General features: G+C 41.4%; 1 protein-coding gene across 4 annotated transcripts in view; it reads right to left on the bottom strand.

The window, feature by feature from the left end:
* Nucleotides 1-990: 990 nt before the first annotated feature.
* The window catches only part of LOC115149167 (calcium-binding protein 1), a 34,949-nt gene continuing 17,942 nt past the window's right edge, over nucleotides 991-17,997 (bottom strand). The window contains exons 1-9 of one of the 4 annotated variants that reach the window (XM_029691762.1): nucleotides 13,003-13,660; nucleotides 7,680-7,844; nucleotides 7,489-7,494; nucleotides 6,730-6,760; nucleotides 5,831-5,974; nucleotides 5,186-5,295; nucleotides 4,811-4,885; nucleotides 4,606-4,678; nucleotides 991-2,294 (exon numbers count right to left, since the gene is read on the bottom strand). In XM_029691762.1, the coding sequence (XP_029547622.1) occupies nucleotides 2,269-2,294; nucleotides 4,606-4,678; nucleotides 4,811-4,885; nucleotides 5,186-5,295; nucleotides 5,831-5,974; nucleotides 6,730-6,760; nucleotides 7,489-7,494; nucleotides 7,680-7,844; nucleotides 13,003-13,140 (768 nt within the window). In that variant the 5' untranslated portion in view covers nucleotides 13,141-13,660 and the 3' untranslated portion in view covers nucleotides 991-2,268. Of the gene's footprint in view, nucleotides 2,295-4,605; nucleotides 4,679-4,810; nucleotides 4,886-5,185; nucleotides 5,296-5,830; nucleotides 5,975-6,729; nucleotides 6,761-7,488; nucleotides 7,495-7,679; nucleotides 7,845-13,002; nucleotides 13,661-17,997 lie in introns of those variants that run through there. The other 3 variants (XM_029691760.1, XM_029691763.1, XM_029691761.1) reach the window with 3 other exon arrangements.

Below are 17,997 nucleotides of genomic sequence, written 5' to 3' on the forward strand. Positions count from 1 at the left end.
ATGGCTTTATTGCCAAAACCTAAAACTATTCCTTTAATATGGAGCTAATTACAGTTTTTTTTTGTATAGAAAATTCTTAGGCAGGTCTCTTAGTGTTCGTTTTCGGGATGAAAAAGCAGTTTCAGTGTCAATTTAAACAACCAAAACCAGATAGAAAGCATGCAGAAAAGAAATGGAACTATACATATTTTCTAATAACACCATATTTGAGAACTAACAATCAAATAAAAGTTAGACAGTCTGGGAGCAGCTTACTAAATTAGTTTTGTTATAATGTTTGACCAGAGGAACATAGCATGAGCTATGGCAAAATGCATAGAATTGCAGGAATTAAAACTGTAAAATTGTCTCTCAGCTCCATGCCAAACTGTGTAGAATGGCAGAAATTTGCTTAAAATCTGCAAAATGTTTTCTCCACCAACAAAAAATACCTTTACCTTTCTAACTAATAGCAAAGAAGAGGTGAAGTGAGAAGGTTTATTTCACCCCAAATCTGCCCACAAGCAGATAATAAATTATTAAGCAAGTGAGGGAGTTTTTTATGGCGGGGCAATGAGTGTCGAAATTAGTTAAGATAAAAATGAATTGCTATTTTGATATGTGAGGTTTATTTGATCTAATATAAGTTTTGTAATGCTTAGGTTGTTACGAGTGTACAGATATAAGTGTGATGCACGTGACATCCTGCCAACTTTGAGAAAAAAACACTTTATTGGAGTTGTCCCTGTTGAAATTCGAGTCGGTCTATGCATATTCATATTCTCTAAATATTTTGTAATCAAGGATATTATTTCTGATCTGACAGGTTTTTGCAACCTATAGGCTAATGGGTGTATATCCAGCTAGTTCAGGTCCTTTCTGACTGTTTGCTCTGAATGCAGACAGAGGTCACACACACACACACACACACACACACACACACACACACACACACACACACACACACACACACACACACACACACACACACACACACACACACACACAGTGTTTTTGCAACAAAAATCTTTATTCTCATCTACTATGCTACAAATTGTTTTACTATTTGGCATGCATAGAATCACACAAGTAAGACACGTGCAAAGTCACAATTAAGACTGCCTAAGGGAGACTCGCACAAAAAAACACAAGCACTCATACATAAACACTCTCATCAGTACATAAATACACACTGATCTCTCACACGCGCACACACACACGCTCGCACAAACATATACACACAGACACACACATTTTCACACAGGTTTCAGTGTTATGTTGATCACCACAATAATATACTGTGTGTATGTTTGTTTGTGGTGCACATTGTTTATTTGCATGGGAAGTGACAGTGTGTCTGGTTAAATCATAAGTGGAGCATGCATTCTTAGTATTCATGCAAAACAATGTGAAAAACTGTGTGTTGGCTTGGCCAGAAGAAGACCAATTAATTATGATTGCTACCGCATTCCCCAGAGTATTCGGTTCTCATGAAACGGATCTTCCATTTATCAAAGCAGGTACCCATCTATGTTCAAAACTCGTATAATGTAACTCGATGTGTTGATAATGATAAAATCTAAAAAAGTGCATCCGTGGTAATACATGGCATGTAATTCAAGATAGAGCCAGCATATGCCATGGGTTTGACACTAACTGTACAGTAGCTTAAGACATATGGAATCTTACAGTAAAGGATAATTGAGGTGCACAAACACACAAGAACGCACATACAAACAATACATATTTTGAGAGTTGGTACACTGATATAATAATATTGCCATTAAAAAGTTTATCTTAGGAGTCCAAAGCCCCAGAGGGGAATATGCTGCTTTAGAATAGTTATAGGAGACGTTGGCATAAGAAAGAAAGTGCTAAAAATGTAAATGTGTCTCCTTTACTTTGCTACAGCATTAACCAACCATGGCAATGAGTGTAAGTAGCTCAAACATCACATTGCTCTTTAGACCCTGTAAACACCTAGATATGTTTTCTCTAATATCTGAAATGTACAATGTAAAACTGTGGGAGGCTGGCTGTTGTTCTGTTTTGCTCTTAGAGACAGCAGTAACAGCATCATCATGATCACTGATGTTGTTCCTTCAGCTTCTGTGCATGTCTTCAAATGTGGCAGTAGCAGAGCGGGGTTGATATGTCGTTTTCTCCTTCTGTAGTTCAGAAGTCTGAGGTAAGAGGTCTGTCGGTAAGGGCTCTGCCATCTCTGCCTCTCCTTCACTTCTTCTTCTCCTTCTCGTCCTCTCTTACCAGGAAAGGTATCATGACCTACACTCAGCGAGACATCATGCGCACAAACTCTGAGGGAGATTCGTAAAAGAGAGAGATTAATAAAACCGAGAGACAATAATACAACAACAGAGAAAGAGTGTGAACACGATTCACATAAAGTGTAGGGCCTGATCCCCAACTGGCGAATTTGGCCCACGGGTGATTTTATTTGCCCCCCCCCCCCCATAAAAGACTGTAAAACACCAGCAGATCAGCTCCAAGAGATTTTGATTTTGGAAATCTGTTCCAAAATATTCCCAGGCATAAATTCCCACTGTATATGTGATCGTAAACAAATGTAAGCCATTTTTGAAATGATCATGTTTTAGTCAAATGTTATATATGTTTGGGCTTCTTGCGGTCAATTTGCAGTCTACAAATGATTTGTAATTATGTTCCGGCCCCCAGACCATCCACTCAAGACAAATCGTCCAGCGGCTGAATCTAGTTGATGATCCCTGCCCTAACGTGTAGGGAATGCATGGTACTGAAGGTCACAGTGCTTTTAAGAACTGTATGTGCTGCTATCAGCCAATAAAAATAAATACATTTTCATAGCAACGATTCTATTTCTAAATGAGCACTGTGGATTATAAATATGAATGTATTTAGAGCGTAAGACGTGTGGGCGAATCTAACGTTTGGAGAAAGCAGAGCGTACGGATGACTCTAGTAAGAATACCAGCACATTGCTATTTTTGTCCCACTGGCGGTATGCTTCCCTTGTTCTCTTGGTAATCTGTGAGGTGACATAATCCTTTGGTGTGGAGATAATCTGACAGACAGCCTGACTCCCTTCATCCTCCCACCTCACTCTTAGCATGATGCTAGAGTATCAGCCTGCCTCAAACTGTATCTTTGGGGATTGGCACTGAGAGAGTGTGTATATGTATGTGCTTGGGTATGTGTGTGTGTGACGGGATTATTGTGACGGGATTATTGGCATAGCCACTGAAGGGTGCTGCAGCACCCCCTGAAAAATCAGAATAAAAAAAATATATATATATTAGCGGCCCGATATATCCGTCTGCAACGCCAGCGCTGGCAAAAGGATTTGTTTGATGTATTTCCTACCATTCCCTTTTTTCCATTCTAGCCATTACAATGAGCCTGTCCTCCTATAGCTCCTCCAACAGCCTCCTCTGGACTGTATATATGAATTGACAAAGCCATCAATCATATGACACCATTCATTCTTATGTGAACAGTCAATAGCGCATTGAAGCCAAATTAAGGTTTAGATGGCATATCATGAAGACATAACATGTGCAGTTTGAGCAACTCCAGGAAGTGACGTTGCAGGCTAGCTCAGTGCTGCCCCGTCTCATTGGTTAACTCAAATTGAAGGCTGACCGGGTACTGCAGGCTGCCATTAGCAACTAAATTATCCTTCTGTGTGCAATTTGAAAATAATTGGTTCAAGGACCTACATCTGGTGTATTAGAAGCAATTACTGGTATCATGATTGTCTTAAATTTTTTTGTTTGTTATTTACACAAAGTTTGACCACGAAGATTGCCATTTTTCCATATACTACAGTATAGTGGGGCATCCTGTTTTCTGCTAACTGCAATACCGCAGTGGGCGTTGAACTTCTATGGCTTCAATGAGAGGGGGCTGTCGTTCTCCCCTGATATGAACAGTGGACCATGACAGGGATTTGTCAAGCGCTGCAATATCATCCAACGAAATAATAATGAACATACAGTGATTTCGGAAAGTATTCAGACCCCTCCACATTTTGTTACATTACAGCCTTGTTCCAAAATTTATTAAATTACATTTTTCCTCATCAATCTACACATAATACCGCATAATGACAATGCAAAAAATAGATTTTTAAAAATGCTTTCAAATGTATAAAAAAAAAGAAAAACATGCTCAGAGTGCTCAGGACCTCAGACTGGTGTGAAGGTTCACCTTCCAACAGGACAACGACACGAAGCACACAGCCAAGACAATGCAGAGTGGCTTCAAGACAAGTCTCTGAAAGTTCTTGAGTGGCCCAGTCAGAGCCCAGACTTGAACCCGATTGAACATCTCTGGAGACCTGAAAATAGCTGTGCAATGACGCTCCCCATCTAACCTGACAGAGCTTTGTATTTTTTATAAATTAGCAAAAATTTCTAAAAACCTGTTTTTGCTTTGTCATTATGGGGTATTGTGTGTAGATTGATGAGGGCGAAAAAACGATTTAATCCATTTTAGAATAAGGCTGTAACGTACCAAATATTTGGAAAAAGTCAAGGGGTCTGAATACTTTCCGAATGCACTGTAATACCTGTCAAATAACATCCTACAAGGAGGTGTCTTAGAACCTACTGAGATACTGTAGCTCACCTTCAAAGTCTACATGGCCGTCTCCATTCAGGTCAATGTCCCGTAGGATGTCCTCTAGGTCTCTATGACCAACCTAGTAGAACAGGGAAAGAACTGAGAAAAAGCACTACTCAAATGTAGGCTACAGTGTGACATGATCAGACAGATGCGTGGATGGGTTGAGTGAAAGATGGAAAAACTCAAACAGAAGGACCACTTTTCTTACCTGTTGACCTAAAAGTTTCTTCATTGCTTCTCTGAGTTCCGATGTGCTGATCTGGCCATCACCATTTGTGTCAAACTGAGAGAGAAGGAGAGAATAAAATAATTAATAATGAACTAGTTAATCATGCAGTATTGTATTCTGCTCTTTCCCCAATACCGTCGTCTTTCCTATATTACTAATGAGTTCCCCATACACATGAATGCTTCTCCTCACTTAATGAAATTTATTTTAGCTTAAATCTTTCTAGCTTTCTTTCATCCCCTTCAGATTTTGTTCTTTCTTTCTCTATTATCTCATTTATATGTAAAAAAAAAAAAGTTCTCACTATTTTTCCATTCCATACCACTCCTCTCTCTCTCAATCTCTTATCCTCACCTCTTTGAAAGCATCCCTTAGCTCCTTGACCCCGATCATATCTGCTGTTTCAGCCAGAAGTTTGGGCCCCATCAACTCCACAAAGTCCTCAAAGTCCACATGTCCTCCCACTGTGTGATGAAGAATAAACGTAGGTTGAAGGATGTCAGATGTAAATTCACAAAACATGTCGCAAGAATACATCTACAGGGACATTTGTACAATGACAGAAATACGCAGCCTTGAAAGAGGGGAGAGAGAGAAAAGACTGGCAAAATTTAAGCTACTGTCGTGTCTACATCATATTCAGTCATCAATTTTCTCCAAGCCCAGATAGTATTTATAGAAGCAAATGTTATGTTCTTTTCAGGGTTAATTGTTAAAGGGATCTACATCAGAGGTATTGGACCTTGAATGTTCAGAGCCTCTGTGTGTAATGGTGTGTGCAAGTGTCTTTTAGTGTGTGTTAGTGGAAGGGGACGGGGGACGGGGGTACATAGAGCATGAATTAGAGATAGAGAGAAAGAAGGAAGAAAGGACATAATATGAGAGTGTAACAAAAGAGAAAAGGATAGAGGAAAATGCAAGAGCATAGAAAAAAGGAACGCAGGACCTCCCATAATGCTCCCGTTTATAGACACACATACCGTACGTACGGTTACTCACAGTTCATGTTGATCTGCTGACTCAGTTCTATCAGCTCCATCTCAGTAGGCATGTAGCCCATGGTCCTCATGCAGTTGCCTAGGTCTTTACAGCCAATGAAGCCATCTTTGTCTTTGTCAAACTCTTTAAAAGCCTCGCGCAACTCTGAGAGAGGAAAGCATAGTGTGAAAGATCAATTGTGCTTTTTAATCACATTACATCAGTTGGCTTATTATTTGAACTACTACAATGAGTGTGGTGTTATAATAAACATACGAGGGAGAGTGAGAGGTAAGCATGAAACAGGCTGAAAATATTCCAAAGGCACTCAACACGAGAATGAGATTTTACCAAGGTCAGGCAGATCCTTTGTTTGTATGGATCTAAACCAGTGAGGACTGCTCAATGACTGTATATATATGAATGTACAAAGCCATTGATCACGTGACACCATTCATTCCTATGTGAAGACTCAATAGCGCATTGAAGCCAACTGTTGTCAGTTAAAATGGCATCTCATGGAGACACAACATGAGCAGTTTGAGCTACTCCAGGAAGTGACGTTGCAGGTTAGCTCAGTGCTGCCCCGTCTCATTGAGCAACGCAGTTGAAGGCCGACTGGGTTACTGCAGGCTGCCATTAGCAACTAAAATATCCTTATCACTTCTGTGTGCGATTTATAAATAATTGGTTCAAGGACCTACATCTGGTGTATTACACGAAGCTTGTCCATGAAGATTGCCATTTTTCCATTCACTATAATGAGGGATCTAACCTTGCCTGCAGTACCGTAGTCAGCCTTGGACTTCGGTGGCTTCAATGAGGGGGCAGTTGTTCTCCCCTGGGAATGCTACAGTCCAATACGCAATCTGAAAGCTCATTGTAATTCATACTGTTTGCTCCTGTATAATGAAACTTACCATCCATCTCCTCCGGCCTCAGCTCTCTATCCTGTAAAGAATCACAAGTCAGGGTTAGGATCCAGCAAGTGGCATTCTACAAGTGATGGCTCATGAAATTACAAAACTCTTGTGTGAGATATCATCAACTTAACAATCGTAATACATCTTAGAGTACATTTGTTACATGTGCAATCACAGTTTTTTTTGGTGTTAAATCATGTAATGATGAACCCAAATGCAACTTAGTTTAGAACATTTGTTTGATGCTTGAGTAGCCTATCTACTTAGCTGAGAGGTGCATGCCAACTTTGAGGATTGGTGGTGAGTCCTGGGGGAACATAGGGTGAAGGAGTTCCATTTGTTCTCTCTTAAGTTTAACGTCTAGCCTTTGAATTAGCTCGACCCCACCCCTGCATCCCCTAATAGCATCACAGAACAGAACACATCATCATGACAGGCTATGAACGGTGCCAGTCTACCAAGGAGAGGTCAGTGCACATCTTCACTTAATGACAATGCCTTGCTACTGAGTCTACTGATCACAGTGAGACTGAGACAGACGAAGACAGATGACCCTGTTGCTGCTCCACAGACTTTAGTAATCAGTCTAACATTCTGTCAAGGTAATACAACATGGAACACAACCACTTACATTCTATCAGAGTGGCACAAATGGAAGTGAGTGCTAACACTCACACACAGTCGCACGCGCTCATTTTCACACCAACTGACAAGCATTCTATATGTAGGTTACTGCAGATATTTTGAGTCCATTACCTTCTTCTTTGAGTCCATAAGGAGTGTATTGGTCAACGTGGGTGAAAAAGAAGCAGACAAAGACAAAATGTCTGTATGATTGGGTGTAAGTTTGTATGAAAATTGTTGTTTTCTTACGTGTAGCTACAAACTGTAAATGTGTCTCTGCATGCATTATGGGCATGTGTCTGTTTGTGTCTGGACTTACGTACAGCCTGCCGGCTCTCAGCGAAGCCCTTGCGTAGAAAGATGCAGGCAGGCCCCAGTACGTTGTGCATGTTGCCTCCGTTCTGAGCCATAGCCACTAGTGGCTCAAGATAGGCCCCCCCAGTCCCCTCCTCACAGGACTGCACTGCTCTGTAGTTCTTCTTCTGGTCCTGGGGCCACAGACATCCAGGGTGTGGGGCCAGGAGATAGAGGCGCAGGGGCAGAGACAGGTATACAGACTGTGACTCAGCTTGTGGATTGACAACATGGAGTCAGTCAACAACAAGGGGCTAGCTGGTATGAGGGTGGGTGGACGGAAGTGGAGGTGGTGGTGGAGAGGCTGAGAACATGTCTGTTAGTCCCTGTGAGTGAGGTCAGAGGTCAGGATAGTAATGGGGCTAGTTAAGGTGTCAGTCATGTGGAAGGAACACAGTCAGCGATTGGGTTCAGTGAACGGGGCAATTAATGCCACCCATCCCAAAGATGTCTCCGTACAGCTGAGGACACTGATTTGACTCCGCACACTGCTAGGGTTAGATAATCAAAGGGACACAACAGCTAACTAAGGCAATCAGCACAATCCAAGAGTGGGCACGCAGGAAGACCCAAACAAATATCTGCAAACCATTCTGCTTTTGACATATGCACAGTGTAATAGTGGCACAATGATCCCTGTGTAAGGTACCCAGACAATGATCACACTCATTATTGGTTAAAAATGTAAGGTTCTCAATCCATCATTTTGTCTAAATACCATTTAAATACAGGGTTTTATTCACGACAGGAAAGCCACACGCATATAAAAGAGACGGATGGCTTCGTGCTCATTCCAATTAACCATTGTCCCAATGATGGAAAGAAGGAAATCCTTCCAGCCATTACATTATAATGACTCATTTGTCTGTGGACCCGGGGGCAGTGACAGGCCACACAACGCACAGACCTAATTACAGACAGAGCAGGTTAATTAAATAGGAAGGGAACATCGGCCACCATAAGAAACCTTTAAAAGTAAAAAAAAATAAGGGCCAACCTTTCTGCAGTGTAATGACAGACAAAGAGAAAAGCGACATCAGTGGACAGAGAGGAGCTGCGGTAAGAGACTAGAATGCTGACTGGCTTATGACAGAAAGTGTCACTATACATGGAACACTGAGCAGTCAACTTAAAGTGGAACTGACAGCATTGTTGGCAGAATAGATGGATGCAGTTTAATGTATGATTCATATAATTCACCAATACATTTCTTGGTAGTCTGAACAATATTGCTATCAGGTTGGTACATTGTTTGCTGCCTCCATTCGGGATGCACCGTTTCAGTTTCAATGTCTCAATAATTTGGTAAAAACGAACAAATGTAACGAAGGTTGGGAATGTCATTTGGTTAGCTAGCAAGAATTTGAACAACTGTTATCCAGTTAGCATATCTCTTGCGTTTGCAAATTCCCTCTGGCTAGCTACTCCAATTTCAGAGCACTCTCATCTGAGTGCCAGAGCCCAGAATAACTGATGAATTTACGTACGCGCAACACCTGTTGAATATGATCGGTGTCAGTAAACGTAGGCAAAAAAAGTAATAGTAAACGCTATAGATAACATGTAAACAGCCTAACCAACTCTGCTAGGGTGAGAAAAATGGTCAGAGTGAGGTATTCTCTCATTTGTGTCTGTAAGTAGCTAGCTAGCAAGCTAACCATCTTTAGCCAGTAAGCTTGGGTGCTTGGTTGGGACAAGCATGCATTGGCAGAAAAGCTGCAGAAGACTACAATTCCCCATCGTTTATCAGTGCAATTTTGAAGGCCAACTAGCTGAAAAGTTTGATAGGGTTTATAAAATGTTCCTTCGTTAGATTTTATCACATCTTGCTCTGGCTAGCATTAGTTGTTCATCTTGTTGATGTGCATAACTGAGGGAGAGATAGCCTACCTTTTCATGTTGTTTGATCAAAAGAACTGTAAAGTTCCCAAATGTAAGACGACTCCCGTGGTATTTAGATATTTGCAGAAATCCATTCAGGTGTATTTTGTGGCATTTGGCGATTGTGTTCTACAGGTCTAAAGTCTTGCTGTTGCAACTTCCTGTAAACACATTGTCCAGTTCAAAGTGAATGATGGCAGGCCTGTGTGACAAATGGCTTATTTGCCTACTGTAGCCCGGTCCTGGACAAGACAGAAGTTTTTATTAGATTTTATTTACTGCACTGTCTATTAATTGTCCAAACTTACGTCCGCTTCCCCACTCTATATTGCTATAGAATTTTCACAAACGCTGTATTTTACGTAATTCCCAAACATTCTAAGAATTTATGAAAACGTGAAAATGGCCATATCTAAGTGGTCGCCTGTCAGAAAATGTAAAAAAATAAATAAAGTGTCATATTCTTACTGGGGGTTTATATGAACAGATTTTAATAAGATTTAATGTTGCTAAAATGCTGTCAGTTGATCTTTGAGGACAAATGTGAAAAGAGAGACATGCCAAGAGTGTGCAAAGCTGTCATCATTGCAAAGGGTGGCTACTTTCAATTATCTAAAATCTAAAATATATTTTGATGCGTTAAACAATTTTTGGGTTACTACATGATTCCATATGTGTTATTTCATAGTTTTGATGTCTTGACAATTATTTTACAATGTAGAAAATAGTACAAATAAAGTAAAACCCTTGAATGAGTAGGTGTGTCCAAACTTTTGACTGGTACTGTATCTCTATATGACATGCCTCTAATGTGAACCGATTCAGGAAACTAGGCATATGAATTTGTTCTTAACTGACTTGCCTAGTTAAAAATTGGTTCAATGAAGGCTTTTGTCTATTTGAGCTGGTCAGTCTGTGTTGGTAATCCTTTTGAACGCAGCTTTTTTTTTAAATGTAGCTGCATAAGTGTTGTTCTTCACTTTCTGGAGGATCGAGTTTTGAAATAGAGTATGATAGCTAAAGAGATGGGAAAACACCTGTTTCCAGATTACGTCTTCAAACTAAGGACATTTGTGGTATGGATCGGTGACAGGGAGACGCGTCCATCATGCATGATGACGTATACGGGTAAAATAGTCTAGCTAGCTACATTTTCAGATATTACACGTTTCTAATTTTGATAGAAAGTGGTTTCATTTCAAGCTAAAGTGTACTGTTAGCTAGCGTTAGCTGCCTGGCTCCCTAGCTAACGTTTGGTGGCTGGCTCATAAGCTAACGTGATCTTACATGTTGTTTACCTAGCTAGGTTCCTTGTTTACCTAGGTAGCTAGCTACATGTCTTAAGATAAAGTGTACAACACCCATTGACTATGGCCAGTGTCAGAAAACGTCTGCAAAAAAACAATGAAATTGTTGTAAGCAGAGCTGGTTAGGATATTTTCCTGTCATCCAGAAGGAAAACACATCAGCCAGAGCATCAAGCACGCGCTCTGAATGCAACGAGATGGGTGGGGCTAAAGCTTAAGAGGGTGTGAACAATGGTAAATGGGTGTAGACAAAGAAGAGCTCTCTCACTGAAACACTAAAATGTCATTTTCTCAAAAGTGAGTTTACAAGTTTATCAACTTTCAAACCAGAATTATTTTCCCATTGTTCCTCAAATGCAGTGTATGATATACCATTTTGTAGCTCTGAGTCTCTACTTTTATCCAATGTAAAAAAACAGAAATTCTAATTTTGCTTCATAAGACCAGGTGGTGAGTCACCTATCTCCTTCCATTGTTTGTTTTCCCCCAAAATGGCCTTTCTCTTCAGCTAGAGAGCTCTTTATGGGAGAATCCTAATTGCATACTCCTCGCGTCCTCTCACCTAGTCTCCTTCTCAAAACCCATTGGAAGAGAAAGTAAGAGGGGAGAAACCTCTGGCTTTCTCATCCAATGGGTTTTGAGAATGAGGCGAGGAGAGAGGACACGAGGAGTATGCATTTGAGATTCTCCCCATCTATCCCTGCCCACTTTCCAGACCCCCTCCCACACACACACACACACACACACACACACACACACACACACACACACACACACACACACACACACACACACACATACACACTGCATTTGCCCTCCACCTCCAATGTACATGACCTTCACTCTCCATCTGTTAGTGGCATTTCCAGTGCCAGCTCCTGCCCTGCTACAGTGCAGTGCACCACATCAGCAGGTGATGCATGAAGCAGTGCTGATTATCTGAAGGTCCAGTGTGTCACTACTAATGTGGAGACATATGTTTAAAAAAATGGATTACATTGAAATGACAGCTAAAACAATATTCTAATGTGAGAAGCAGTCAAGCAGTAACTTCCCTAGCTACCAGATGGCTTCAACAGTTGCTTGTCATATTGTACTGTACACGCTCAAGGATGTACAGCTGCTGAAGGGGATGAATCTCACTGATGTGTGGTGAAGCAATGCTCCCACTGAACATGAAATCCTGTCTTTACTGTGCAGTTACTAGATAGCTAAAGAGCTATGGCTGTCATTGTTGATCCTTCTGTTAAATCACTGAATTATTGTTGTACATGGACTAATCATATACTACTGGCAGATCATGTAAAAATCCCTTCACGATAAGTCCAATATATCCATTCTATAGTCCATTTATATAGTACAATGAACATCAACTGGTTGGAATCAACCTACGTAGTGCGAACACAAGGCGTCTGTTAAGATCAGGCTAAAATCCATCATGCTCCTGCAGGCAGGGTTCAAGACTCTAGCGCCACCTGTTGGTTTGTCTGCGCCACTTAATCCCCTCTGAAGAGGTGAAGTGGTGATGCTTTGACTCGTGTGGTTGATCATGACAGGAGCCTGCTCATTGACACCACTCATCCCAGCTAGCGGGTTCAAGAACAACACAATACACTGTCTACTACACTAAGGACTCCCACACAGTCACTCCAGCACAACTGTTATATTTACATCTATGACAAATAAATATGTAAAAACAGTCACAATATAGTCCTAATGCGTGGTAGAGTTCATATAGTCCATGTACATCTATACTGTCGTCGTCCTGTCCACAAAATATTTCAAGCTTCACAGTCAGTATTCTACACTGGTCAGCTGACTATTTTAGTCCCTGAAGTTCAGTGGGGTGGATGAGACAATAGCATGAGACACTAGGTTGTCCTGTCTCCTCTAATATTCACAACTAGTCTGTAACAGCGAGAGCACAGCTCCTCAGACCAGAAGACTGACAGAGATGCCCCACAGTCAATACAAAAAAGATCCATGTCCAGTGTGGTCCAATAGCCTCCAGTCAAGTTAAGGACAGATAGTGAGACAGACATGCACCACAGACAGTCAGGGGTTCAGGTGGTCCACAGCCAGAACACAGTACACAAAACCTTACCTTCTTGGAGAAGTGAGATTTGACTGAGTTCCCCATGGTAAAGTCCCTCTCGATGTGTGTTGTGTCTCTAACCGTGTCTGTGTTAGTATGTCTGTGTGGTGTGTGTGCATGTGTATGCGTATGTGTTTGCATGTGCATGTGTTTCTATGCATGCATGGGATAAAGAGAAAGGGGGTTCAGTGGGTCACAAACTAAGACAAGAGGGAATTTAGGGGGAGAGGGAGACACACAGAGAGAAAGAAAGAGCGGGAGAGTGAGGTTGCACAAGATCCACAGAAGACCTAGAGGGAAGGACACTGGGAGTCACGGTGAGAGAGGGAAGAGGGGAGGTAAACTGAAATGGAGGAAAGCAAAGAAATACAACAAAGAATGAAAGATCAGAGAGACAAAGACATGAGAGGGAGAGGAGGCAGGCATGCGTGTCTTAGCAAGATGCAAGCGCTCAAAGTAGAAAATGCAAGATTGCTTATTCATTAGCTCACCATCCTCTCTCTCCCTTAGCCTCTCTCTCTCTTTTTCTCCCTCCCTCTCTCGTCTCTCTCCCTCACTCTGTTCCACAGTTTCAAACCATCTCTACAAAGAGAGAGAGTGACAAAGAAGCTTGTTCGGACAAGCATATTACCTTCCCCCGAGCAAGATACTGGAGACACTAATCCAAACACACACGCGCGCATACACTCGATTAAACACACTCACAGATGTGGAGCTAAAAATATAACACACCCTCTCTCTCTCTTCCCCCTCTCTTTTTCCCTCCCTCTTTCCCCTATTTCCCCTCTCCCCCTCTCTCTACCCCCTCTCTCTCCCCCCTCTCTCTCCCCTCCTCTCTCTCCCCTTCTCTCTTTCCCCCCTCTCTCCCCTCCTCTCTCTCCCCCTCTCTCTTCCCTCCTCTCTCTTCCCTCTTCTCTCTCCCGCTTTCTCTTACACACGTATGCACACACACAGAAGAGTACGTTCCTCACAAAGTCATTTTAAGCTAGAAGGGACAGTATTGAGATCAAAGCTCTACAAAATACACAAGAATTAAACATAAAAGGCATGTGGATGATGGACCACACACACACACACACATGCATACATGTACAACACACACCATAAATCACTGCACACTTGTTATATATCTACGGGGCTCTGAGCGTTTAGGCAATAAGCACCACATGTATGCTGATAGCAATCTCTGCAATCACCAGCAGTGGCTGCCACTGGTCAATCGTTTCCCATAGTTACACACCAAGGTCCTTTCTCTCGTCTATCCTCTACCTCTTTTATTCATTTATTCTCTGTCTGCCTCTCTGTTCTACTCCTGATGATTCATCCAGCCTCTCACCGGAGGCTCATTGTGAACATCAGAACACATCAGAACACATCAGAAATCAGACACAGGAGCCGTTGGCTCTCATAATGTCAGCCCAGTGTGTGCACAGACACAACACACACACACACACACACACACACACACACACACACACACACACACACACACACACACACACACACACACACACACACACACACACACACACACACACACACAAACCTGTTTATGTGCCAATTCACATAAACAATAATGCTCACTGTGTTCACCTCCTGATATACACTCATCCATACAACATCCCTCTATGTGTTCCTTTCATAACAAGGCACAGTCAGCACACAAAGGAAAGCATGCATTAGTATTTCCATACACACATTCACACACATGCAGACACATACAGTTTGCCACGGGAGAGACATGCCACTAATTCTAAGAGGAAATGTGATGTTAATAATTGCTTTTGCAGTTTAATGAAGATTTGAGGTCAAAGATAATCCCATTTGATCCAGTGCCATCTAGTGAGCTAAATGAGTTGGGAGAGGAGACTGGACTGGTAGGGCTGGTAGCATCATCTCTCATGATTCTGCCATGGCATGTCTTTTTTCTCATTCCATGTATGTACTATACTGCAGTACTGTATGTGAGTGTGGGTTCACTCTGTAACCTCCATATGATGATGAATATATCTGTCTTACAGTCCATTTTTAGTTCCTCATCCAATTGCCTATAATTATTACTGTATTATAATACTACCTTAATATTCACATCAATATTCACAATTCAGATACAGATGTTCTTCTGAGATATTACATGAATAATGTACTTTATACCTTATATTTTAGTTTCATCTGGGGTAGATATTGAAGAATGGATAACCCGTATGTCTGGCTCCTTATGGAGAAGAGCAGAGCCTGAGAAACAAGTTGATTTGGGATGATGACCTTATAGCATCTGTATGTGAAAATCACCCGAGGAGGATTCAGCCAGTGACCTGTAAACAGCCCAAGTAGGGAGAGACTATGCTAACCATTATGGTGACGACACACCATATCAACCCCTGAGTTGAAATAACAGCCTTTTTAATTAAAGTCTGAGGTTAAATAGGTTGTTTTTATGGCAATGAACGTATAATCTTTAATTTGAAACTAATTCATTCCATGCTAGGAATAGTTAAGTGAGAAGCTCATGAAAATATTTTGCCTTTTTTTAAAGGAGAATGGATGAGGAGTAGTTTGCTGTCAACATTTCAAATAGCATAGCACATAGTATCATAATACAACCTTAGCTAATATTACTATTCTCTTCCTCTGCCTCTTGCCTCTGTGTCCCCTTTCACTCTCTCTCCTTTCCCTGTCTCCCAATCTCCCTGTCTCACTGTTTCCCTCTCTCCCTGATTTCCTCTTCCAGTGGCTACGGACAGCCTCGGGTTCTCATGAATATTCATCATTATCACTCACACACATAAACACACACTTGCACACACATGAGCACAGACACACACGTCTTTACACAGTCTCTTGAATTTCACAGTCTAATCCTTCACATTTCAATGGGGATTTAACTGAATAGTGAAAATGTCTACCTCCTTCACAACGATCCATTAATGAACTGTATAAATACCCATCTGTGGCTATAAATAGTCTTTGGGCTATAAACATATTGAAGACAGAAATTACAGTTGATACGACAATACTTATATCATGGCAGCTTATCCACACCTCCTTTTCCCTTCCCTTTACCACCCAGTCCTTTCATTTTTCGCTCTCTTTCCCATCATCCATGCTCTCTTTCTTTCCTGTCATCCATGCTCTCTCTCTCCATTTTCTCTGCCCCCTCTTTCCTCTTTCCCTTTCAGACCTCATCAAGGTCAGTATGACCTGGCAGGAGAGAGGGAGGGAGAGATGGAGAGGAAGACAGGGAATGATGGAGCGAGGGTCAGAGAACTAATAAAAAAGGGAAAGGAATGAGACTGACAAAGGAGAGAGGGACACAGAGAGAGAGAGAGAGAGAGAGAGAGAGAGAGAGAGAGAGAGAGGGACACACACACAGAGAGAGAGAGAGAGAGAGAGAGAGAGAGAGGGACACACACAGAGAGAGAGAGAGAGAGAGAGAGAGAGGGACACACACACAGAGAGAGAGAGAGAGAGAGAGAGAGAGATGACATTTGAAATATCTCTATTCCTTTAGAACTTTGGGAGTGTAATGTGTACTGTTCTTTTTTTGAGAGAGAGAGAGAGAGTGTGGGGGGGTCCATAGAGTGAAAGATAGGCTTGTGTGTGGCTGCTCAGCCATGAAAACCCATTTCATGAAGCTCCAGTTCTTGTGCTGGACGTTGCTTCCAACGGATGTGACTAAAATAGCCGAATCCACTAATTTGAACGGGTGTCCACATATATATATATATATATATATATATATATATATATATATATATATATATTGTATATATAGTGGACATGTCTGTCATTGAAGAACCCTATGCCATGATTAGATAGTGTGTGTTTTTTACCAACATTTCTCTTTTATTTCATTTTACATTGAATAAGCTGTGTGTTTTAGGGTTTCTAGTTATAGTTTATATTAATACAAATGCTCGTACAAACAGACACACACTCTCTGACTTACAGTACATATTGTGAGCAGCCACCATCATCTGGTGGTGTCATCTTAGAGGTGATTAGGCATTGGTGAAAAACAATCATCCATTTACTTCTCTGCCCAGACTTCCAAAGAATGTTTTTCTTTCTTCAGAAGTGGTAGCTTAAGGTAAAAAAAAGTAAGGGTCGCAACTTTGGCTTTCGAAATGAGGGGGGCAATAATATATATGTGTATATTTTTTAAACACTCCAAACAGCCTAACCGACCGCTCGGAGAAGTCTACATGGTCCTAAAGTACACCGTTGCCTTGTTTCGTATCACATTCCAATGATACAACTGGGGGGGACAAAAATGCAATTTCAGAATGTGGAGGGGACATGTCCCCCCTGTCCCCAGTGAAAGTTACGTCCCTGAATAAAGTACTCAATACAACAGTGAAAGCTGTGAATAGACTGCTGTAACCTGTATTGGTCTATAAATGGAAAGAGTTGGAAATTGTAGCCTACATACAATAATTCAAGTATGACTACATTGACAATGTGCAGTCTGCTATGTATGACACAGATTAATAGAAAATATGAAAGCAGTTATGTTTGTGATAATTATGATCCCTGTGAATTGAGTGTATGACCCACTGGGCACAGACGTCAATTCAATGTCTATTCCACGTTGGTTCATTGAAATGACGTGGAAACAACGTTGATTCAACTAGTGTGTGCCCAGTGGGGAGTGTATTGATGAGTATGGAGAGTACAGTGTAATGATGTGTTAGTGTTGTTTTATTTATATCTATGCATGAATTCATACGTCTAGACAGGGATGTTGTATTTATATCAGGATTTTCCTTTATTGATAGGAATCATTAATCATTAAACACTCATTATTTTCATGTCCAATTCTCACAACGCCCTCTCCTCATCACTTTCCTCATAACGCACCTCTCCTCATCCCTTTACTCAAAACGCACCCCTCCTCATCCCTTTACTCATAATGCCCACCTCATCCCCTTACTCATAATGCCCACCAACTATTCCCTTTCCTCATAATGCCCCCTCCTCATCACTTTCTTCATAATGCCCCCC

This window comes from Salmo trutta, chromosome 15, assembly GCF_901001165.1.
Source record: "Salmo trutta chromosome 15, fSalTru1.1, whole genome shotgun sequence".
In the NCBI taxonomy this organism is placed as follows: domain Eukaryota; kingdom Metazoa; phylum Chordata; class Actinopteri; order Salmoniformes; family Salmonidae; genus Salmo; species Salmo trutta.